The sequence below is a fragment of the Salvelinus sp. IW2-2015 genome, linkage group LG20 (assembly GCF_002910315.2).
Source record: "Salvelinus sp. IW2-2015 linkage group LG20, ASM291031v2, whole genome shotgun sequence".
In the NCBI taxonomy this organism is placed as follows: Eukaryota; Metazoa; Chordata; class Actinopteri; order Salmoniformes; family Salmonidae; genus Salvelinus; species Salvelinus sp. IW2-2015.
Window position 1 is genome coordinate 14,117,870 of NC_036860.1, and position 25,371 is coordinate 14,143,240.

Consider the following 25,371-nt stretch of genomic DNA (forward strand, 5'->3'; position numbering starts at 1 on the left):
ATCCATATTTTTGGTCAAATTTGCTCAAGCTCAGTACATTTGGTTGGGCATCATTGATGGACAGCTTTATTTAAACCTCTCTCATTTCTTAAGCAGGACTGAGACTAGACCACTCAGGAACACTTAACACCTCTTGGAAAGCAATTCTGGTATGTATTTGGCATTACATTTTGTGATATTGTCTCGCTGAAAAATAAACCTCGGTTTAAACCTCGGTTTTCAGAAGACTGAGGCAGTTTTCCTCTAACCTTTTACCTGGCCGTTGCTCCTTTCATATTTATTTTGATCCTGACAAACTCCCCAGTCCCTGCCGATGACAAGCATACCCATAACATGATACTGCCAACACAATACTTGGCTTCTTATATAAATAGTCTGGAAGCTGCTGAAAAGGCCAGATATTTAAACAAACTGGATTAAGTGGGCCTTGAAATGTGTCCCTTTGCTATGGGAGATGCCGACTGGACAAATCATCTGAGTCACCATTATCTCACACATACGGTATTCCAATGATTTATATATGCACTAGATGACAGACAGGGGCCCTGTTTTGACGCCACCGCGCCTCCATCTTTGCACTCCCCCACTGTTGTAAATCAAATATTTTGGAAGCTATCGAAATTGATTTACTAATGTCTACATTAGCTTTTGCAACGTGTATTTTCTTACATTCCAATGCATACTTTTAAATTATATTATGTGAGCTAAATCTTTTTATTCTTCCTTAAAGTATAATCTTTGGAAGTTTTAAATTTTACTGTCCCCACTACAACAAAAAATACTTAAATACATGTAATTATGTCCTTGAACCATTAAACATGAAATACTGTATAATTCCATTCATTCCTATGGAGGACTGCTTTTCTGAGGAGTGCCAATATGGCCAATCAATGGCTTCAAAGCATCTCATTGGCTAAAACATAGCATTACACGGAACCCAAACCGGCTGCGCGCGTGCGCTATCGTGCATTCATTTATTTTGCCCCCCCACACCAAACGCGATCATGACACGCAGGTTAAAATATCGAAACAAACTCTGAACCAATGACATTAATTTGGGGACAGGTCGAAAAGCATTAAACATGTATGGCAATTTAGCTAGTTAGCTTGCACTTGCTAGCTAACGTTAATTTGTCCTATTTAGCTAGCTTGCTGTTGCTAGCTAATTTGTCCTGGGATATAAACATTGACTTATTATTTTACCTAAAATGCACATGGACCTCTACGACAATTAATCCACACATAAAACGGCCAACCGAATTGTTTCTAGTCATCTCTCCTCCTTCCGGGCTTTTTCATCTTTGAATTTATATGGTGATCGCATCTAAACTTTCATTGTATTACCACGACAACCAGCAACAAAGTTTGTCTTTCAGTCACCCACGTGGGTATAACCAATGAGGAGATGGCACGTGGGTACCTGCTTCTATAAACCAATGAGGAGATGGGAGAGGCAGGACTTTCAGCTCGATCTGCGTCAGAAATAGGAATGACTTCTATTTTAGCCCTTGGCGTCGCAGACGCTCGTTAGCGCGCATGAGCAGTGTGGGTGCAATAATTGAATAACATGAATTTCTACATTTATTTTGCGACGCTCGCGCACGCGACGTGTCCGGTCTGGTCAGCATGTTAGCAATCCAGGGTTTATATACATTATTGGTATCATCACACAATTATAAAGTTGCCATGGCACCCTAGTAGCAGCCTAAGCAAAGACCTCCTGTAAATGTGTTGCTACATATTTAGATATTTTTTAGGTGTTTTCAATAATTGTTTTTTATGCAGCTCTTTTGTTTTGATAACATTGAGATTTTATTGGATTTTTTTTATTTAACTAGGCAAGTCAGTTCTTATTTACAATGACGGCCTACATTGGCCAAATCCTAACCCGGATGCTGCCCTATGGGACTTCCAATCACGGTCGGTTGTGATACAGCCTGGAATCAAATCAAGGATTGTAGTGACGCCTCAAGCACTGAGGTGCAGTGCCTTACGCTTCGAACACACCGACTGTGCCTTGCGTTTTGGTACACCAGAAGTACATTCATTTCCAATGGAATGCTGCGTTTGCTTTGCAGTCCGTTCTGTGTGGTGCAGATGCATCGAATTGTACGGTAAACTTGACAGAAAGTAGCAAATTGTGAATGTTGAATTTTGTTGCAAACATATCCAGTAAAAACTGTAATTACATTATAAAAACATTTTGATTGCACCATTTCTTTACATATGTTATTCATTTATTTGCCAAGGTGCATACATATTATTTATTCGATGACATCTAAAAATGTATTGTGAGAGCCTACAATATAATTCCCCTCCAAAATGCATAGTTTTGGAGTAAGATGCAATAATAAATAGTCAAGATAGCAGAGAGTAGGCTCTTCCAACAATGATACCAACGTTGAGGAAGGTGGTATTGATCGCGTTGTTAGGCTGGGACCAACCCCGCGGAAAACACATGTCTGTGTGGGTCCAGAGATGGTTGAAGTCCCGAAAGCATGCAGGTGAGTTCCACCGTCTCATTCAAGAGCTTCGACAATTTCGAGAGGAATTTAGAAGTTACCTTCGTCTGGACCGAAGCAATCACCTGCTCCAGATGGTTGGAGCCAGGATCGCCCGGATGGATACCAACTACCGGGAGTCCATTAGCCCAATTGAACGCCTGGCGATTGTCTCCTGTAAGCTAAATTCTAGTGGATTTTTAAACCCTTTGATACCGTAATTGATTGATATTAGATACCTAGCTAGCTAAAGGGCTCTCTAGTTAATAGACCCTATGTGACATGAGATGTACTTTTATATAATGTTCATTTGGACTATAACTTTTCCCAAAGTTGGTTTAAAATCCTTATTCGGAGCAAGGTTAGTTTTTGAATGCGCCTTTGGGATTCTGGCAGCCCGGTGGAGAATGTATCGGAGAGTGCTTGGTCTCAGCCACTCAAATGTCGATGCCTGCGTGAAGTTCTCCACAACGACCTGCAGAGGTCATTCCAGGAGCCGCTCCGAATGGAGAAGGGGACGCCAAATGGTCACCTACCTGATGTCACCAGGGAGGGGCCAACAACGCCCCTAGACAGGCACTCCAGGTGAGAGAAGCTGACCACCTACTTCTCATCGCCAGCAGGTCAAGTCCCATGGCAGCATCCCGTGGAGTGGAACGGCTCTTTTAAGAGGCCCCTAACACCAAGGTTATTTTAAGAACCATCCACCATTGTACATAAAATTGTATTTTTGCCCCCAGATTATTTTATGTTTCCTTGTCTTTCTTAATTTGGAAGTTATATTTAAGGGAAATTTGGGAGCAAAGACCACACCTTAACCCTTCCCTCTCCCATGAACATCAGGTGAGCAGGACCTCTAATTAGGTTATACGACATACAGTTAGTATGATAACAATGGGAAAAGGTAACCTAGGGTCCAACCGCATGCGACCGTCTGCAAAAGATACCTGCATCAGTATAGTTGCCTAGCTGTGCAAAATGTTATTCAGCATTGATGCAATGACACAGTCGGTGTGCTGTGTTCGAAGCGACTGATGACGTGAAAGAAACCGAGCGATGGTAGCCTACCACAGGGTTATGCCGCGTTCGTGTACCAGTCGGAACTTGGAAACTCGGATATTTCAGGCTTGTTAACCGTTTGAAGTTATACACGTACCGCGTTCACCAGTCGGACATGCTACGTTTCCTTGTTCCGACTGGCACTTGAACGAAGCATTTGTTATAAAAAACATGTGTCAGTACTGCGTCAATAGGCTCCTAGAGCAAAGGAACTAGATAGTACGAAACCCATTGTAGTATCAAGCGTATCTAGTACATTTATGAATATCTACATAACAGCAGTCGTCCAGTAAATCACGTTACTCGTAATCGTTCTTCCGGGATTGCTTCCGCATGGTTTCCACTAGATAGCCCAGCCACAAAGTCAAAATGGTCTATATCGTAAAAATTCATGAAAACAAAAAGTACTTTTTGGTCTTAATTTGAGGTTCGTGTTGGGCATGAGGTTGGCAGTGTGGTTAAGGTTAGGTTAAAATCACATTTTAAAGAAGAGAAATTGTAGAAATAGGCGGGGTTCATGACTTTGTGTTTGTGGTAACTAGTGACGACTCTTCTGCATAGCCTAGCCAGGCACGCCCACCAACCCACACAAAAGCGTAATAAAAGCTGTTAAAAAACAGTCGCATTGACCATCTGACTACAGACGTTTGCCAAGCTAGGAGAAGTGAAGAATTTGCTCAGTTAGTCAACAAAGGTAAGAAACTCGCATAGCTACTCTAGATTAGTTAGTAGCCATACTCCCGAGTGGCGCAGCGGTCAAAGGCACTGTATCTCAGTGCTAGAGGTGTTACTACAGACCCAGGTTCGATCCTGGGCTGTATCATAACCGGCCGTGATTGTGAGTCCCATAGGGTCGCGGGGTTAGGGTTTGGCCGGGGTAGGCCGTCATTGTAAATAAGAATTTGTTCTTAACTGACTTGCCTAGTTAAATAAATAAAGTTATGCTCTAGTAGTGGATAAGTAACCTTCTACAACGTGTGTTTGTGAAACAGATTATTCAGATTGCTCTTTCAATTTAAAAAATAACATTTACACCTCAACTTGGTCCAATGCATTAGGCTTACATTCTGAACTTTTGGAATCTGCTCTCAAGACATTTCAAAAGTTGCTAATAAAACGGCTAGAACAGAACTTTTCTTCCAAATGAAAATGCGTCATCCTTCCTTGGAGTTGACTGGTCACCGCAATTTAAGGGATACACAGTAACCGGTTTCCCAACAATATCTTAAGGCTACAGTCACCCTCCCTCTAAACAGCAGAGATTAACGTTATGCTCTTTGACTCATTCTGGAACATTTTATTTCCCACTGTGGTGTTCAATGTAGGACAAGCTAACTCTTCTGCCGTTTGGAAGTTGAATGTCAGGCTTAGATTTTACCCAAGTTGAAAAGGGAGATTTATTTTGGAGACACATGCACACTTACATCTGCATTTCTGCCTCTGATAATGCTCTGTGTTCTAATGTAAAACATGTTGCTGTGGAGACAACACACTTCACATGCCAGATAAGTGTAAGACCATAAGCATGACTGGCCATTGCCATTTGAAATTAGGACAGAATGTATGCGTCCACTGCTGCTTAAAGCACTTGACATTTTGTTGTGTACCATATGTGCTTTTGGTGTCATGGATGGCATTGTTTCTGTGAGATGGTGTGGGTGACGATGGTTACTGTACCTTCACACCTAGTACAGTACACAGCGCACACCTTATAACTACATGAGCTCAATGTACACGCTATATATATAGTACATGAGGTGTGTGTACTGTCCCTCTTGCTTGATAGTTCTTGAGTGGGTGGAGGCACTGGAATGTACAGTGAAATGGCAATAGTTTGGGCGTGCCAGTTTGAAAGGTGTGTGTCTGTATGACTGATTTGTCATGTGTTTGACACAGATGTGTGTACATGGTGGGAGTGTCCATAGTTTTGTCTTGTATAAAGAGACCTGTACTTACTTTTGTTCTGTCAAGCCCCTCTGTGTAACTATTACCAGGTCCAGCCAGTTTGCGTCAGTTGCTCAGTAGTGTTATTGTCAGGTGTATTTGCTCTCACAATTCAGGAGCGCTCCCACAAATGTATGAGCATGTCCGATATAGGACACTGTCCAATGGGAATATTTTTCTCTTGAGTTATAGCATACACTCTAGTAAAAAAGAATAAGTCCCTAAATGCAGACAGTGGTGGAAAAAGTACCCAATTGTCATACTTGAGTAAAAATAAAGATACCTTCATAGAAAATTATTCAAGTAAAAGTGAAAATCACCCAGTAAAATACTACTTGAGTAAAAGTTTAAAAGTACTTGGTTTAAAATATACTTAAGTATCAAAAGTAAATGTAATTGCTCAAATATACTTAAGTAAAAGTATAAATCATTTCAAATTCCATATTAAGCAAACCAGACGGGACCATTTTATTTAAATGTTAGTTTTTGGATAGCCATGGGCACACTCGAACATCATTTACAAACGAAGCATGTGTCTAGTGAATCCGTCAGAACAGAGGCAGTAGGGATGACCAGGGATGTTCTCTTGATAAGTGTGTGAATTGGACAATTTTCCTGGCATGTTAAGCATTCAAAAATTGTCAGGGCAAAATGTATGGTGTAAGAAGTCCATTATTTTCTTTAGGAATGTAGTGAAGTAAAAGTATTATAAAAATGTATACCCCCCCCCACACACACACACACACATCTGATAACCCCCAAAAAACAACTTGTATTTTTACTTCAGTACTTAGACAGTTATTACACCACTTAGCACAGGTAACAGTAAGCCTTGTCCTGGACTGAAAGACACTTTTCTTACACGTGTTTCAAAATACAAAATGGCAGAGCGAGAAGCTGCTTGAGAGGAGAGCTAGATAATGTCCTAATGGGGGATCATCTTTCACCTGGTCAGCACCTTCAGATCAGAACCACTGAAAGAAAAGAGGCAACAAGGGGAGAAACATTTAGACATTTTGGACATTTAACAGACTCATATAGAGGGACTTGCAGTCAGTGCATTCCACTTACGGTAAGAAGGCTACAGTCAGGGGAGGAGGGGGATGAGATTGAGATCCACACAATGAGTCAGGAGGTCAGTGGGTGTGTTAGACATTGCAGCTGACTTTAAAGGCGGGTAGAGACGGACTGATCTACAAATCACCTTGCATCATAAATAACTACGCAATATTATTTGTAGGTCAGTCTGTCACAATTGACCTATGATACATCATGGTTTTGAGGCTCTCGAACATGGCCAGTGTCACCTTTAGGCAGTAGGGCAGGCTACTTCAGGGGTCTGTTCTGGAGGACATAACATTACTGCACTTTTCAGATAATCATATATTTGTTCTGTATCTTGTCTATCTGTCAGAATAGGAAATTGTGTCAGCTCTATTCATTATATTTTGGTACGTTTCACATCACTGAATAGACCCCTGTTAACTCTTTCCACTCCGGCCGTTCCAGATGACATTCAAGAATGGCGGGAGCAGAGGCGGGATGGACTTTATGGGGCTGGTGGATGCGTCAATCATCCGTATTCCGCCCCACCACTACATCCATGTCCTTGACCAAAACACCAATATTGCCCGTGTGGAGATAGGACCACTCACCTACATCAGACAGGACAATGAGAGGTGAGGAGTGTGTTTGTGTGTGTGTGTTTATCTGATAAGGTCTGCATGTAGTTTCCTAATTACTAGTGTGATTGGTTGTTTTCAGTTTCTTCTAAGCCTCCTGATGCCAAACAAGCCGTTTCTCTCTGTGGTTACAGCATCACACACTATTTGACAGCACACTTCGAACGTTACCAAATATCAAGTTTTTAATGGCACCTTTTAGGTGTTTCTTTACAGGTTTAGGTTAGTCAACATATGCCTTGTACAAACACGTTTACACTCCGTTCTGGACGACTGTGTGATCACGCTCTCCGTAGCCGATGAAAGACTTTTAAACAGGTCAACATTCACAAGGCCGCAGGGCCAGGCGGATTACCAGGATGTGTACTCTGAGCAGGCGCTGACCAACTGGCAAATGTCTTCACTGACATTTTCAACCTGTCTCTAACTGAGTGTGTAATACACACATGTTTCAAGCAGACCACCATAGTCCCTGTGCCCAAGAACACTAAGGTAACCTGCCTAAATGACTACCGACTCGTAGTACTCACTTCTGTAGTCGTGAAGTGCTTTGAAAGGCTGGTCATGGCTCACAACACCATTATCCCAGAAACCCAAGACCCACTCCAATTTGCATACCGCCCCAACAGATCCACAGATGATGCAATCTTTATTGCACTCCACACTGCCCTTTCACACTTGGACAAAAGGAACATCTATGTTCATTGACTACAGCTCAGCGTTCAACATTATAGTACCCTCAAAGCTCATCACTAAGCTATGGACCCTGGGACTAAACACCTCCCTCTGTAACTGGATCCTGGACTTCCTGACGTGCCGCCCCCCAGGTGGTAAGGGCAGGTAACAACACATCTGCCACGCTGATCCTCAACACGGGGGCCTCTCCTTTACTCCCTGTTCACTCATGACTGCATGGCCAGGCACAACTCCATCACCATCATTAAGTTTGCCGATGGTAGGTAGGCCTGTTCACCGACAACGATGAGACAGCCTAGAGGGAGGAGATCAGAGACCTGGCCATGTAGTGCCAGGATAACAACCTCTCCCTCAATGTGATCAAGACAAAGGAGATGATTGTGGACTACAGGAAAAGGAGGACCGAGCACGCCCCCATTCTCATCTGGGGCTGTAGTGGAGCAGGTTGAGAGCTTCAAATTCCTTGGTGTCCACATCACCAACAAACTGTCATGGTCAAAACACACTAAGAGTCATGAAAAGGGCACGACAGAGCCTATTCCCCCTTAGGAGACTGAAAAGATTTGGCATCTGTCATCAAATCCCTAAGTTCTACAGCTGTACCATCAAGAGCATTCTGACTGATTGCATCACTACCTGGTATAGCAACTGCTTGGCCTCCGACCGCAAGGCACTACAGAGGATAGTGCGTACCGCCCAGTACATCACTGGGGCCAAGCTTCCTGCCATCCAGGACCTCTATACCAGGGGGTGTCAGAGGAAGGCCCTAAACATTGTCAAAGACTCCAGCCCCCCTAGTCATAGACTGTTCTCTCTGCTACCACACGGCAAGCGGTACCGGAGCGCCAAGTCTAGGTCCAAGAGGCTTCTAAACAGCTTCTACCCCCCCAAGACATAAGACTCCTGAACAGCTAATCAAATGGCTTCCCAGACTATTTGCATCCCCCCCTTTTCCGCTGCTGCTACTCTGTTTATTATCTATACATAGTCACTTTAACTCTACCTACATGTACATATTACCTCAATACCGGTGCCCCCGCACATTGACTCTGTACCGGTACCCCCTGTATATAGCCTCGCTACTGTTATTTTACTGTTTAATTATTTGTAATTCTTTTACATATCTATTTTTTTACTTAACACCTATTTTTCTTAAAACATTGTTGGTTAAGGGCTGTAAGTAAGCATTTCACTGTATGGTCTACACCTGTTGTATTCGGGCGCATGTAACATACAATTTGATGTACAGTATCGGTGTAGATTAGTGTGTCAGTCATTAGGTGACTGTATTGTCCCCTCCTTCCCAGAGTGCTGTTCTCCCCCACGCGAATGACCATGGTCCCTCCTCGCCACTACTGCGTGGTGCTCAACCCCGTCGCTCGCGACGACAACGGACAGGTGCTCTTCGACCAATCGGGACAAGCCAAGCTTCGCCATGCTGACCTGGAGATCCGGCTCACCCAGGACCCTTTCCCCCTCTACCCCGGCGAGGAGATCCAGCAGGTACTGTCTGTCTGTTAGACGTCAGCGCTAAAGCCTAGGTGTTAGCAGTGCAGGGTGCTAATGCAAGTCTTCAGGTGTCCGAGCAGAGGTTGCTCAGCACACAAGTGTGGTTCACTGAAACCCCTCCATTATGATCACATTTAGCTAAAGCTTAGGCATTCACTTGGATAGATAATATAACTGTCTGGGACCTGGGTGCTAGCCCTGTTCTCCTGCTTGCCACAACTGTGTTAGCCTGCAGAGTTAAAGCCTAGGCATTAGAAGTTTGGAGAGTTAAAGCAATTTTATTTTTATTTTTTATCTCTATCCCCACCCACTCCCAGAACGTGACAGCACTGCAGATCGTCTACCCAGACACTGCTCTGCGCCTGCAGGCTTTGCTGGACTTTGAGGACGTGGGAGGAGAGAAGAGGGTTGCCGGAGATGAGTGGCTGTTTGAAGGGCCAGGTGAGTTGGGTTCAACTCCTAACACATCAATTACAACTTTCCTTGGGTCCTTACACACGTTCATATTGATATTGATAAATGCATATTTTTGTTGACCAAATCAGAGCATCGTTTTAATGAGATGGCTAGTGCTCTTTCAATTTGTTTCTCATTTGACTGGCTGAAGTCAAATCCAATTTTATTCATCACGTGCACAGTTTACAGCAGGTATAAAAGGTGCAGTGAAATACTTTATTGCAAGCTCCCTCTTGACAGTGCAGTACAAATATCAATATAATCAAAGTCAAGTAAAAAATAACAAGTAGTATGCAAGAAACGTAGTACATTCCAAACAGTATGTAGTACCCGATTCCAAACACAGCCTGGTTGTAAGAGGTGTGTGACTGGTTGCAGGGAAGTCAGACGCAGGAGAGCAGAACTGGGAAATATCCGTAGCAGTTTAATATGCAAGACCAACGGCATCCAGAACAACAAAATATGGGTACAAGAACCCGTCGCGAACCAGTCAAAGTGCACAATCACTGAACAACAAACAATTCCACACACAGACATGGGGGGAACAGAGGGTTATATACATGACAAGTAATGAGGGAATGTAAACCAGGTGTGTGGGAAAACAAGACAAAACAAATGGAAAATGAAAGGTGGATCGGCGATGGCTAGAAGACCGGTGACGTCGACCGCCGAACGCCACCCGAACAAGGAGAGGAACCGACTTCGGCGGAAGTCGTGACAATACCCCCTCTTGACGCGCGCCGACCGGCCTCGGGGACGACCCGGAGGTCGAGGTGCAGGGCGATCCGGACGGAGACGGTGGAAATCCCGCAGCATTGAAGGGTCCAACATGTCCTCCACCGGAACCCAGCATCTATCCTCCGGACCGTACCCCTCCCAACTCCACGAGGTACTGAAGGCCCCTCGCCCGACGCCTCGAATCCAGTATGGAGCGAACGGTGTATGCTGGGGCCCCCTCGATGTCCAGAGGGGGCGGAGGAACCTCCCGCACCTCAGACTCCTGGAGCGGACCAGCCACCACCGGCCTGAGAGACACGTGGAATGAGGGGTAATCGGGGGGCATCTGTAACCTGTAACACACCTCGTTCAGTCTCCTCAGGACTTTAAAAGGCCCCACAAACCGCGGACCCCTCTGGGTGACGTGTGGGCCCAATAGATCAGCCGGTCACGGACAGAAGACGGAACGTACAGACGCCCAGAGGGACACTGTAAGGGAGTGGGCTCTGCACCTAATGCCTGCTCAATGTCCGCGTCCAGCTCCCACACTACCGGCGCCACCAGGCAGGAGGCCGGGAGTATGGGGATGGGATCCATGGGCCGCTCCTCAGTGTCCTACAGCCGGGACACTGCGTCTGCCTTCACATTCTGGGAACCTGGTATGTAAGAAAGGGTGAAAAACATGGCCCACCTTGCCTGGCGAGGGTTCAGTCTCCTCGCTGGCCGGATGTACTCCAGATTGCGGTGGTCAGTCCAGATGAGAAAAGGATGTTTAGCCCCCTCAAGCCAATGTCTCCACGCCTTCAAAGCCTTGACAACAGCCAACAGCTCCCGGTCCCCCACGTCATAGTTTCGCTCCGCCGGGCTGAGCTTCCTCGAGAAGAAGGAACCGGGGCGGAGCTTCGGTGGTGTACCAGAGCGCTGAGAGAGCACGGCTCCTTTCCCAGCCTCGGACGCGTCCACCTCCACTATGAACGCCAAAGAGGGATCCGGATGGGCCAGCACGGGAGCTGAGGTAAACAGAGCCCTCAGGTGACCAAAAGCCCTGTCCGCCTCAGCCGACCACTGCAAACGTACCGGGCCCCCCTTCAGCAGTGAGGTAATGGGAGCCGCTACCTGACCAAAACCCCGGATAAACCTCCGGTAGTAATGGGCAAACCCTAGAAACCGCTGCACCTCCTTTACCGTGGTGGGAGTCGGCCAATTACGCACGGCTGAAATGCGGTCACTCTCCATCTCCACCCCTGAGGTGGAAATGCGGTACCCTAGGAAGGAGACGGACTGCTGGAAGAACAGGCATTTCTCAACCTTGACGTACAGGTCATGCTCCAACAGTCGACCAAGCACCCTGCGCACCAGGGACACATGCTCGGCGTGTGCAGCGGAGTATATCAGAATGTCATCAATATACACCACTACACCCTGCCCATGCAGGTCCCTGAAAATCTCGTCTACAAAGGCTTGGAAGACTGATGGAGTATTCATCAACCCGTACGGCATGACGAGGTACTCATAATGCCCTAAAGTAGTACTGAACGCCGTCTTCCACTCGTCTCCCTCCTGGATACGCACCAGGTTGTAAGCGCTCCTGAGATCTAGTTTGATGAAGAAGTGCGCCCCGTGCATTGACTCAATCGCTGTGGCTATGAGAGGTAGCGGGTAACTGTACCTCACAGTGACCTGGTTTAGGCCTCGATAGTCAATACACGGGCGCAGACCTCCTTTTTCTTCCCAAAAAAGAAACTCGAGGAGGACCGAATGAACCCCTGATGCAGGGATTCGGAGACATATGTTTCGAAGACTGCCCGGAAGCGGAGGGTGAAATCCTCAATGGTCCAGCGCCGCATCTCCTTCTCCCCACACGGCGTTGGCCCACTCCAGGGCTTTCCCCGAGAGGCACGAGACGAGGGCGGAAACCCTCTCACGGCCCGAAGGAGCCGGGTGGACCGTTGCCAGGTAAAGATCCAGCTGCAACAGGAAACCCTGGCAGCGTGCAGCCGTCCCATTGTACTCCTGGGGAAGGACGAGACGAATCCCACTGGGACCGGGTGCGGGGGGGGGGGGCGAGTAGTGGAGGTGCTAGAGGAACTCCCTGTCTCTCCCAGCGGTCCATGGTTTGGAAGACTCAGTCCATGGCGGCGCCGAGATGGTGGAGCATCGCCTCGTGCTCCGGGTCGCCCTCCTCGACCCCTATACCAGGGGCACCTGCTTCTGCTGACTCCATATTCAGGTGTGGAATTCTGTAAGAGGTGCGTGACTGGTTGCAGGGAAGTCAGACGCAGGATAGCAGAACTGGGAAATAACCGGAGCAGTTTAATATGCAAGACCAACGGCATCCAGAACAACAAAATATGGGTTCAAAGAACCCGTCGCAAACCAGTCAGAAGTGCACAATCACGTAACAACAAACAATTGCACACACAGACATGGGGGGAACAGAGGGTTATATACAAGACAAGTAATGAGGGAATGTAAACCAGGTGTGGGAAAACAAGACAAAACAAATGGAAAATGAAAGGTGGATCGGCGATGGCTAGAAGACCGGTGACGTCGACCGTCGAACGCCGCCCGAACAAGGAGAGGAAACCGACTTCGGCGGAAGTCGTGACACTGGTTGCCTAATAATGCTTCTTTAACCCCTGACCCCTAACCCCCCCCCCCCCCCCCCCCCCCCATAGGGACGTACATCCCCAGGAAGGAGTGGGCGGTGCTGGAAACCATCAAGGCCACGGTGATCAGAGAGAACCAGGCCATTCGCCTCCGAGCGCGCAAGGAGGGAGTGGACAGGAGCGGAGTCCGCAGGGTCACTGGTGAGACACTTGTACATTTTATATATTTTTTGTACATATAATGTATGTACACAAAAGTAGCAGATGTTGTATCGCTATCATACACAGACGTGCGCACACACCTAACTAGTTGAGTGATTCCCTGTGTGTCCAGGTGAGGAGTGGCAGGTGAGAAAGGTGGGGGCGTATCTACCAGGGGCTCATGAGGAGGTCCTCGACATCGTTAACGCTTTCATCCTCACTGACAAGGTAACACCTCTCTCCTCTCTCGCCCTCACTTTATCCAGAACTCCCCACCTCCCTCCTTCTCTCTTACACTTTAGCTATCACTTACTCCCTCGCTTCTCTCTCCCTCTACCTTTCCCTCCCCTCCCTCCTTCACTCTCTCCCTCTCTTTACCAAGCACTCCTCCTCTCTCGTCACCATTTACTTCCCCACCCACCCTCCTTCTTTCTCTCCCTCTCTTTGACATATCACTCACCTTCCTTCTCTCTCCTATATCTCTTTGTATTAATGCCAGAATGGGGGGCTCAAACGGGTGGGGCAGTCCTGAATGATGGGTCGCCACTGAGCATGCAATAATGTAGCCTAAATCAAGAGTAGGCCTATTGTTTTGCTTGCATATAGCCCACTCCAAAAACCCGCCCGCGGAGGTTGTGAAATATGAATATGACACTCGCATGCTTTTGAAGATAGGATTGGTATTATTTTATATCGGTATCATGATGACGATAAGATCCTATGTCTTCTTCCTAACGAGGTGGAGTGAGGTTAGGAAAGGGCTGAAATGTGGATAAAAAATTATTGTTACAGCAGTTCCACACATCCCTGTGGGAAAAATGTTATTTGTATTTTATTCTGTTATATTCTTACTATAAAATATGTCTGACTGGATAGGTGTGTCTTGTCTGTTTTAATAAACAAAACAACGGACTATTGATTTGAATGGCACAGCCATGGCCGCACTGACCCGTAACATAGGCCTAATTAAACTCCATATGCTCTTCTATTCTTTTGAAAATACATTTTATTAGTCTTATGATGTTTCTTAGGACCTGCCTAAACTAATTTGTTGTTTTTTTCACTCTCAGAAAGCACTGCATGTGCGAGCAATACGGCCATTCCGTGACGCCGGGGGGCGGGACCGGCGCACTGGGGAAGAGTGGCTCGTTACCATGGCGGAGCGGGAGGCACACATCCCGTCTGTTGCCGAGGAAGTGGTGGGAGTGGTCAACGTGACCACGCTGAGCAGCCGTCAGTACTGTGTGATCCTGGACCCGGTGGGACCAGACGGTAAACCACAGCTGGGTCAGAAGAGGGTGGTCAAGGTGAGACTGAAAGAGAGCTCTGTGTTTCACTCCTTTGTTTGGTCAATTGTTTGTTGAGTCACTCATTGGTGTTTTACACACTGGTGAGGAAGTTCGGTGACTTCTGTTTGTTCATTCATTCGCCTTTGTAGCTTTTAGTCACTTCCCCAATGAGCTCTAATTTAACACTGCTCTCTCTCCTCTCTCAGGGTGAGCGTTCGTTCTTCCTGCAGCCCGGGGAGCACTTAGAGGAGGGCATCCAGGACGTCTATATTCTCTCTGAGGAGGAGGGCCTGGTGCTGAGGGCCGTAGAGGCCTTCAACGATACACAGGAGGTGAGGTGAGGGAAGGGTGGAAGAATTTAAATGCAGATGGGAGGGGAAACAAATGGACCTTAGTCAAATACAACGACAATCCTAAACAGGACTGTCTGGTTTGGCTGGTACACAATCCATTCAATGTACATTCGGTCCTTTCACACTGTCTCACTCTTTCTCTCTCACTTTCCCTCCCTCTCCTTATCTCTCTGTCCCTTCTCTCTCTCCCTCCTCTCCTCTCTGCTAGCAGGAGGAAGAGGAGGATGAGGGGGAGGAGGAGAGGGCCAAGCTCTCTCGGAGGGGTGGAGTCCAACGTCGCCCCGGTGACCGCTGGATGCTACGGGGACCAATCGAGTACGTCCCCCCGGTGGCCGTGGAGGTGATGCTACGGCGACAGGCCATCCCATTGGACGAGAATGAAGGGATCTATGTCCGAGACATCAAAACAGGAAAGGTGAGTTTTTACCCAGCAGAATGTTTGAAGACAGGGGCTACGTCCCCAATGGCAACTTGACCGTTAAGTTTAGGCAATCATTTTGCCAGATAAGGTTTGGGATAGGGTTAAACTGAACATGACAGTACGTTTTTCACATTAATTCAGACTGGTTAAGGTTTGAAATGTGCCTAGCACTGGGTTTGAACCGACCACCTTCAGAGCCGTTGCTCACAGTTTAACTAGATGGTAATATGCGCTCACATTGCCCCTAGTGGACAGTATCCCTCCATGTCTTGGGGACCAGGGGCCTCATTTATAAACTGTGTGTATGTACATAATACACCCCGACATGTGCGTGCTCATATTTTCACAAAAGTTGGCATTTTATATTTTAAAAATCTTGATGTGAGACTGTGCTCACCTCCCCGCAAACTTTAGACCATGCATATGCACATCTGCTAGTGGTTGAAATATTGTACTGCAAGTGAGTAGGCTATTTTGTGCAAATGTGGGATATGATGAAAATTAAAAGCAGGAAAGCACAAACAAGAATTCAGCCATATGCCGTTAGTGAGAAGAGCAAAAATCATTCGATTTTTAATTTTTTTTTTAATCTAAAATAATTAAGACCTAGAAATCCTTTTATTTTATCTTCATAACCATTGCAGAATAAATTACTCATATTTTCTGACTGTGCTGAGTTCATATTCCCGATGTAGCCATACAACAAATTACTGTGCGCATCTCTCACTTAATTGGACCTAGTAAATTAGATATAGCCTATATGTTTATCAAGTTTTGCAATCCCATAGGCACCACGGTTTATAATATAGAGTCAAATTGAACAGGTAAACCGCTTATATTTTGAAGTAGGCCTACTGTATGCTTCTGTAATTGCATTTTTGTTTTAGTAGCCAGGCGTAGACAACGTTTCAGAATTTGCGGACAGTCCATGTTTTAGGTTGGGGAAAAGTCGATGCGAAACATTGTTGAATTCAAACGTTCTGCTGACAGGTCCACAACAATTTTGACACCGTCCTTTGCCAGATACAGTGTAAATTACGCAGGTTGACATTTTGTAATGAGTCTGGCCCTGGAAGCAGAACTGAGTAGTTTCCGCTAGATGGGTCAGCTGCATAATCAAAATTGACTATTGTTCAAATTCATTAAAACAAAAATGTACTTTTTGGTCTTAAATTTAAGATATTGGGGTTAGCAGTGTGGTTAAGGTTAGAGTTAGGATTAAAATCAGATTTTATGACTGGCTTTGCCAGCTAGTGACCATTCTGCAGGGCTGCTTCCAGTCCAACTCAAAAAATGCCAACCTACAGTTGTAGTCGAAGTTTACATACACTTAGGTTGGAGTCATTAAAACTTGTTTTTCAACCACTCCAAAAATTTCTTGTTAACAAACTATAGTTTTGGCAAGTCGGTTAGGACATCTACTTTGTGCATGACACAAGTCATTTTTCCAACAATTGTTTACAGACAGATTATTTCACTTATAATTCACTGTATCACAATTCCAGTGGGTCAGAAGTTTACATACACTAAGTTGATTGTGCCTTTAAACAACTTGAAAAGTTCCAGAAAATTGTCATGGCTTTAGAAGCTTCTGATCGGCTATTTCAAGGCCTACCTTCAAACTCAGTGCCTCTGCTTGACATCGTGGGAAAATCAAACGAAATCAGCCAAGACCTCAGAGAAAAAAATGAAGACCTCCACAAGTCTGGTTCATCCTTGGGAGCAATTTACAAACGCTTGAAGGTACCACGTTCATCTGTACAAACAATAGTACGCAAGTATAAACACCATGGGACCACGCAGCTGTCATACCGCTCAGGAAGAAGATGCGTTCTCTCTCCTAGAGATGAACATACTTTGGTGTGAAAAGTGCAAATCAATCCCAGAACAACAGCAAAAGACCCTGTGAAGATGCTGGAGGAAACCGGTAGAAAAGTATCTATATCCACACGGTTTGCAACTGCACATGCGGACCAAGATACAAGATACTTTTTGGAGAAATGTCTTCTGGACTGATGAAACAAAAATAGGTACTGTTTGCCCTTAAGGACCATCGTTATGTTTGGAGGAAAAAGGGGGATGCTTGCGAGCCAAAGAACACCATCCCAACCGTGAAGCACGGGGGTGGCAGCATCATGTTGTGGGGGTGCTTTGCTGCAGGAGGGACTGGTGCACTTCACAAAGCCCTGACCTCAATCCTATAGAAAATGTGGGCAGAACTGAAAAAGCGTGTGCGAGCAAGGAAGCCTACAAACCTGACTCCGTTACACCAGCTCTGTCAGGAGGATTTGGCCAAAATTCACCCAATTTATTTTGGGAAGCTTGTGGATGGCTTCCCAAAACGTTTGACCCAAGTTAAACTATTTAAAGGCAATGCTACCAAATACTAATTGAGTGTATATAAACTTCTGACCCACTGGGAATGTGATGAAAGAAATGAAATAAATCATTCCTTCTACTATTATTCTGACATTTCACATTCTTAAAATAAAGTGGTGATCTTAACTGAGCTAAGACAGGGAATTTTTACTAGGATTAAATGTCAGGAATTGTGAAACTCAGTTTAAATGTATTTGGCTAAGGTGTATGTACATTTCCGACTTCAACCGTATATAAATTACTGCAAAATATTAACTTTCTGCCAACACAGTAAATATACCAGTAACTTATGTAAAATATTTGACAATATGCCTATGGATAGGCTATTGCTGTGCTATATGAGCACGGCATCGTTTCCTATTAATCTCAGAGTCTATACCATGGCAGGACCTAGAAACATAATCATTTATTGGTCATCAAGTGTTTTGCGTTTAGCGTACTTTTAAATTGTTTCGAATATACAATCAATCTTGCTGAATGCACAGACAGGCATTCACCATAGGCAGCATGCATGTTTAATTTGAAAAGGTCTGCAAAATATCAAAACATTCTGCCCACACCGCTACAGAAATGTGATCCTAGTTGCCATTGCTCTTTTAGAAACTGCCATGGCTTAATTCCAATTTATATTGTAAATAACGGGCGTTATTTTCAACATTAAAGGTTGAACGGAGGGCGTTTTCCAGGCTGAGTTTTAATGCTTGTTCACGCACGCACGAGTTTTACGACCGGTCTGATTTTATAACGAGAAACATGCATATTTATAGTATGGTGTACGCCAAGTACAACATTTTTGCTTGGGCACCTGACTGTCAAACTCATATTTTATTTTTACCATTTCCTGCAATTCCACACTGTTTCTGCAAAAGGGGAATCCATATGAACAGAATACAACTATTTATTCGGTTCTGCCACAAGAAATTATATTGAACTCGAGTACTCAAATTATTTGAGATTATTTTTAAACAAGGCCAGGAAAAAAAAGTGTGCATATATCTATATGCCAACAGTGCGCAACAATGGCTAATTTATCATAACATTACAGATAACCAATCCTAATGGCTAAATTGCCCCATATACAGTATTCAGTCAAAAAAAAAAAAATTTAAACATCCATTTTAAGATTAATTTATTGAAACCGTAATATATCAACTGGTTATATTATATTTTGGAACACAATCTTCAAAAGGCAGTAGCCTCAGCAGTTGCGCTTGCTTGTAGAAGCCTGTGGCTGTTCAATGGCATAGCCTTTTTTTGGTTAATTTAGCAGACAAAGATGCTCTTATTTCCCGAGCCCTTATCACAGTCAAGACACACCTATTTTATAGTCGTTTAACAGATTAAAATAGAACAACGCCACCGCATACAATCTCATTCTAGATGATTCTGGGCTTCCAACTCTGTGGCAACAGTTTGGGGAAGGCCCTTTCCTGTTTCAGCATGACAATGCCCCGTGCACAAAGCGAGGTCCATACATAAATGGTTTGTCGAGATCGGTGTGGAAGAACTTGACTGACCTCAAATCCACCGAACACCTTTGGGATAAATAGGAACGCCGACTGCGAGCCAGGCCTAATCGCCCAACATCAGTGCCTGACCTCAATAATGCTCGTGGCTGAATGGAAGCAAGTCCCCGCAGCAATGTTTCAACATCTAGTGGAAAGCCTTCCCAGAAGAGTGGAGGCTGTTATAACAGCAAACGGGGGACCAACTCCATATTAATGCCCATGATTTTGCAATGAGATGTTCAACTAGCAGGTGTCCACAGACTTTTGGTCATGTAGTGTATTTGATGCAGTGAGGGTAGAAATTGTTTATTTGGACGATTATTCCATACAAAGCAAAGCAGAACTGTTTCATCGAGCTACAAAAATCCTGTGCTTTTTTCCATTTTGAGCGTACAGACAGCTTGGCCACATAACTGCGAAGCGGCTGCGGTCCGCTCGCATATGGGGCTCAGTCAGGGCTGTTACTTTTGTAACTGAATGAAAACAACATTTTAACTGATTTTAATGTTGGGAAAATATATGATGCAAATGCAGAATGGTGTTAAATGCCTCTAAACAGCTTGGAGAAATTATTTCAGATTTAATCATGTAATATTAGGCTTACTGATTATTTCTCAGTATCTTCTTGTAAACTGCTCATTTGCGAGCCACCGGACATGCAGTTTTCTGCAAAGGTGCAATCTTTTTTCGGCTGGTGGAAGGTTACTTTGAGTCAGTGGGAGAATCTCAATTGCATACGCCTTGCGTCCTCTCTCCTTCTCGAAACCCATTGGATGAGAAAGCCAGCGAAGCCTAATCAGACATGCCTGTGCTCACCATGGTTCTTACAGGCAACATGAACTGGTGCACACCTCTCAAATGATATGTAACAACACTGACTGAGTGCATCGGACATGAAACGATGATACATTTGTAACGGCACAACGAAATGGATACGCCATTTTATTTTGCAGGTACCTTTTTTCATTTTAAACACCAGTGGTGCAACTAGTGCTTTCTAATGGCACTGAACCAAAACTTTCCAGTGGGCAAAACATTCATCTTGAGGTGACGTGGAGCGTGTGCAAAATGCAATCTGTTAAAGGTGCAATATGTAGAAATCGCTCCATTGGTTGCTAAAATTCTAATAGGTCTCCTAATTTTTGTTTGGCAAAACAAGCATTATTATCTAAACCACTGTGAAATATCTTTTCAGTAACCAAAAAGATTAGATTTTTCTGTTTTTGAAGCTGTTTTACAAAACCGAAAGTCAAAGATGCAAAAATTAATAGGAAGCGTAGAAATAGCACACAGAACAGATTTACGCTTCTTAGACTTGCTTTCAGTGAGAATGACCGATCTATCTATAACTCCCACTTTTGCCGGGTCGCCCAAAAAGTTACATATTGCAGCTTTAATTATTATATAAAACAGACATGTATTTTAATATAGACTAGCTAAAAAACATGACTAATCATTGAAAATGACATGGATACTTTTCTGGTATAAAAGTGGGATTGCACCTGCTCCATTGCTCAGGCACCTATGATATAGTGCACGATTTACCAGGGCCCACAGGACTCCGGTCAAAAGTAGTGCACCATGTACTGTAGGGGGGCCATTTGGGACATACGCTAAAACACCTGATTCAAATGATCCAGGGAATCCATTCACCTGTTATTTAACAACCTTAAATCCCCACCCACCTCTCACCCTCCCTCTCCCCCATTGGCTACCTGGCTCTAGGTCCGTGCTGTGATTGGCCACACTTACATGCTGACGCAGGACGAGGAGCTGTGGGCGAAGAATCTGCCTCAGAATGTTGAGACCCTCCTGACCTCCACAAAGGAACCCCTGGCTGACCGCTCTGACCGCAGAAAGGAAGTGGAGATGAAGGCCCGGGACAAGACCGAGGTGGTGTCCTACAGGGTTCCCCACAACGCTGCTGTGCAGGTCTATGACTATAGGGAGAAAAGGGCCAGGTAAATATGGCTGACAGGCAGACGGACGTGGAGGGACAATGACACTGGCCCTGTCCAGAAACAACCCATAAAACTAGCCTGCTTTCCAAATGGCACCCTATTCCCTATATAGTGCACTCTTTTCACCAGAGCAACATTGGGCCCCTAGTGTAAACTTTTCCCTTTCGCCCTCCCTCTCTCTTCCCATCCCCTCCTCCCCTCTCTCAGGGTGGTGTTAGGGCCAGAGATGGTAATGCTGGGTCCTGATGAGCAGTTCACCGTGCTTTCCCTGTCGGGGGACAAGCCCAAGAGGACCAATGTCATCAAGGCTGTGTGTCTGCTGCTGGGGCCGGACTTCTTCACTGACATCATCACCATAGAGACGGCCGACCACGCACGCCTGCAGCTGCAGCTCAGCTACAACTGGTAGGGTTTGTGGGTGGAGGGAGGGAGGGGCGTATGTGTTTGTGCTTGAGAATCCTCTGCGATTTGGTCTGTTTCTCTGTCTCCCTAGTCTAGTCTGTAGGCCAGCTGATGTATTTCATATCTCTCTCTCTCTCTGTCTCTGTCTCTGTCTCTGTCTCTGTCTCTCTCAGTCTGTAGGCCAGCTGATGTATTTCATATCACTCTCTCTCTCTCTCTCTCTCTCTCTCTCTCTCTCTCTCTCTCTCTCTCTCTCTCTCTCTNTCTCTCTCTCTCTCTCTCTCTCTCTCTCAGGCACTTTGACCTGAAGTCTCCTGCGGACCCGTCCCAGGCTGCGGCTCTGTTCTCGGTGCCAGACTTTGTGGGGGATGCCTGTAAAGCCATCGCCTCCCGCGTCAGAGGAGCCGTCGCCTCCGTGCAGTTTGACGACTTTCACAAGGTCCTTCCCACACCTGTCATCTAAATCTGCACTGTTCTGCCTTTTCAACGCACTTTTTAATTCTACATGGCCTCCAGCCCTTAGCGTTTGTAGTTTAGGTAGGCCTATGGAAAACGTAAGACAACAATAACACCCCATGCTTTAACCTCTACTTTAACCCCCTCCACTCTACAGAACTCCAACCGGATCATCTGCTCCTCTGTGTTTGGCTTTGATGACAAGCTGGCAGTGCGTCCAAGCCTGCGCTTCCACCAGAACAGTCTGGTCATCAGCAGTGTTGACATCCAGTCAGTGGAGCCGGTGGACCAGAGGACCAGAGACTCCTTGCAGAAGAGTGTCCAGCTGGCCATCGAGATCACCACCAACTCCCAGGAGGCTGCCGCACGGTAGGACACAAGACGCACGCACACACACGGGGGGGGGATTTCCCCCTCTGAAGCCATCGAAGTTCAAGGCCGACCGTGGTACTGCAGGAATTGTTAGCATAAAACAGGATCCCCCCCATTATAGTGAATGGAAAAATGTCTATCTTTGTATACAAAATTTGAAGACAATCATGACTTCTAATACACTAGATATATTTACTTGAACTAATTTATTTTAAAATCTCATTATAGAAGTTATAAGAATAATTTGTTTGCTAATGGCAGCCTGCAATACACCTGTCTGCCTTCAACTGTAGTTATTTAACGAAAGTTGGCACCACTGAGCTAGCCTGCAACTCACTTCTTGGAGTAGCTCAAGCTGCACATGTTATGTCTCCATGAGACGCCATCTTAAGACTTAATTTGGCTTCAATGCGCCTTCACACAGGAATGAATGGTGTCACGTGATCGATGGCTTTGTCCATATGTCATTGACAAACACGCTCGTGCACACACACTTACAGGAGCAATTAGTGTTAAGTGCCTTGCTTAAGGGCACATTGACAGATTTTTCACCTAGTTCGGCTAAGGGATTCGAACTAGTGACCTTTTGATTACTGGCCAACCCACTCAATTTCTAGGCTACCTGCCAGCAGACAGACACACACTGTTCATTTTCAGATTGGGTTGTTTTTGCAAGCGTTAACTTCTCTCTCCCCTCCCTCCCTGCAGCCATGAGGCAGAGCGTCTCGAGCAGGAGGCACGTGGCCGTCTGGAGAGGCAGAGGATCACAGACCAGGCGGAGGCAGAGAAGACCAGGAAAGGGCTGTTGGAGCTGGAGGCCCTCAGGTGACCATTAATGCTGTGCCGCTAACACTAACGAATGTTAGCATCGCTTATGGGAAATGTAATGGCAGGGGGATAGCATTAGCATAACGCTAACACATGTTAGCATCGCTGATGGGAAAATGTTATGGCAAGAGGCTAGCGTTAGCGTCATGCTGTTCTTAGTAGTGTGACTGTGAAGTTGTACCGAATAAGATTTTAGATCAGAGATCCTAACATAATGCTGTTGTGTGAATGCAGAGGTTAGATATGTGGCGCTGGGGTGAAGAAGTTTCCCCAAGGTACAGCTCTAGGATCAGTTTTCCCAACCTTAACCAGCTAACAGTGTGTCGTTGTGTGTTGCAGTGCGGCGGTGGAGAGTACAGGGGCAGCCAAGGCAGAGGCCCAGGCCAGAGCAGAGGCAGCCCGTATCCAGGGAGAGGCAGCAGTCAATGAGGCTAAACTGAAGGCTGAAGCCCAGAGGATTGAGGCTGTATGTATCCTCTTGCTGTGTGTTCTACATTGTGTAATTCTGAAACAACCAGTAGTTCACCTGTAATTGCTGACCTGTGTGTGCCTGTGTGTGTGTGGGTCTGTTTTGTTTGATAAATGTTTGAAGGTGTTCTACATTGTGTAATGCTGAAAGGTTCACATACTACGTGTAGCTGACCTGTAATTGTGTGTGTGCAGGAGGGCGAGCTGAACCGTCTGTCCAAGGCGAGGGAGCAAGAGCTAAACTATAAGTCAGAGATGGATCGTTTGGAAGTGGAGAAACAGCAGAAGCTGGCTGAGATAGAGAGCAACCGCTTTAAACAGCTGGTGGACAGTATTGGCGCCGACACCCTGCAGGAGATGGCCAGAGCCGGCCCCGAGCTACAGGTACATAACTCCTGACATACCATAACACCTTCATATTTGTGCTACACAATAGATTTTGTCTGAACAAAAATGGCTTCTGGAGAATCCTTAAGCTCTTGCTCTGGTCAGAATCGTTCTGTAATGTTTCACAGAGCAGGTCTGTCTTTCTCCCACACAATCTCAATTTAAATAAATGAGCTATATTAGCGTGACAAGACATTATCAGGGTGTATAAGATACCGTTTAAGATATTGGAACTGGAACACGGGATCTTATTCAATCAGTTATAACGGAAAGGAACAATTATCATAGTAAATGTATCATCTCTCTCGCTTTCTGTCCTTCCCTACCCTCCCCCAGGTCAAGCTGCTCCAGTCTCTGGGTTTGAAGTCCACCCTGATCACAGACGGCTCTTCTCCCATCAACCTCTTCAGCACAGCCAACGGCCTTCTGGGAGCTCTATCTAAGAGCCCGGGCCAGTGAGAGGAGGAAGAGAATATGAAGAGGAGGAGAATGTCCAGTCTGAAAACATCCCCTACAGATGTAGGATTTCTGATTGTTTATCCATTTTGTCTGATGTAGTAACTGACAATTTAAGGATATGATATGGATGACGTGTGTGTGTGTGTACACATAGCTGTGTGTCTGACTAAAGACGTCCAAGTGAACATTCCCTTGGTTTACATGCTTGTTTTTTTACCCATCTGTTTGGTGTCGTTGATGCCCTATAAAGTGCTGTCCAACTCATGTGTTGCATATCTCTACTAACCAGAATGCTGGATAGTAAGGAATCTTTCCTTGTCTGAGTTTCATGCAAATTTCTTTCATTCATTTGTTGGTCCATTTTATCAAAGAAATTAAAGCATGAGTTTTCCCCAAAACATTAATGAGTGCCAATTCTTCTGTTTGTATCCATGTTCTTTCTGTACACACATCACACAATGGATAATGTGTCTCAATCTATTTGAATAAATCATATTTTTGCAATTACCACCATGCATCGAACTCTTCATCTACAGCTTATGTGTTTAGCTTATTCAGTAGTAACTAATAAAAACACCATTAAGCGACATGCTTTGGCCTGACTTATTTATTACAGAGCTTGAAAAATCTATTGACTCAAATTGTATCATATCATTAATTGAAATGACCATTGGACAACATTACAAATCTTACTGATTGCACCTTTAATCAATG

At 45.3% G+C, this 25,371-nt stretch overlaps 1 protein-coding gene across 2 annotated transcripts; it reads left to right on the plus strand.

Moving 5' to 3' along the window:
• Positions 1 to 4,146: 4,146 nt before the first annotated feature.
• Positions 4,147 to 25,242, plus strand: mvp (major vault protein). 2 transcript variants are annotated; one of them, XM_024013745.2, is made up of 17 exons: positions 4,147 to 4,254; positions 7,014 to 7,183; positions 9,190 to 9,385; positions 9,709 to 9,832; positions 13,243 to 13,374; positions 13,508 to 13,602; positions 14,445 to 14,681; positions 14,870 to 14,995; positions 15,225 to 15,431; positions 21,050 to 21,285; positions 21,493 to 21,690; positions 21,982 to 22,126; positions 22,301 to 22,512; positions 23,224 to 23,340; positions 23,683 to 23,809; positions 24,007 to 24,195; positions 24,535 to 25,242. In XM_024013745.2, exons 2-17 carry the CDS (start codon positions 7,014 to 7,016, stop codon positions 24,655 to 24,657), a joined length of 2,634 nt encoding a protein of 877 aa, XP_023869513.1. In that variant the 5' UTR covers positions 4,147 to 4,254; the 3' UTR covers positions 24,658 to 25,242. The 2 variants fall into 2 exon arrangements, with proteins under 2 accessions (XP_023869513.1, XP_023869514.1); XM_024013746.2 differs by having other exon boundaries at positions 15,228 to 15,431.
• Positions 25,243 to 25,371: the final 129 nt, after the last annotated feature.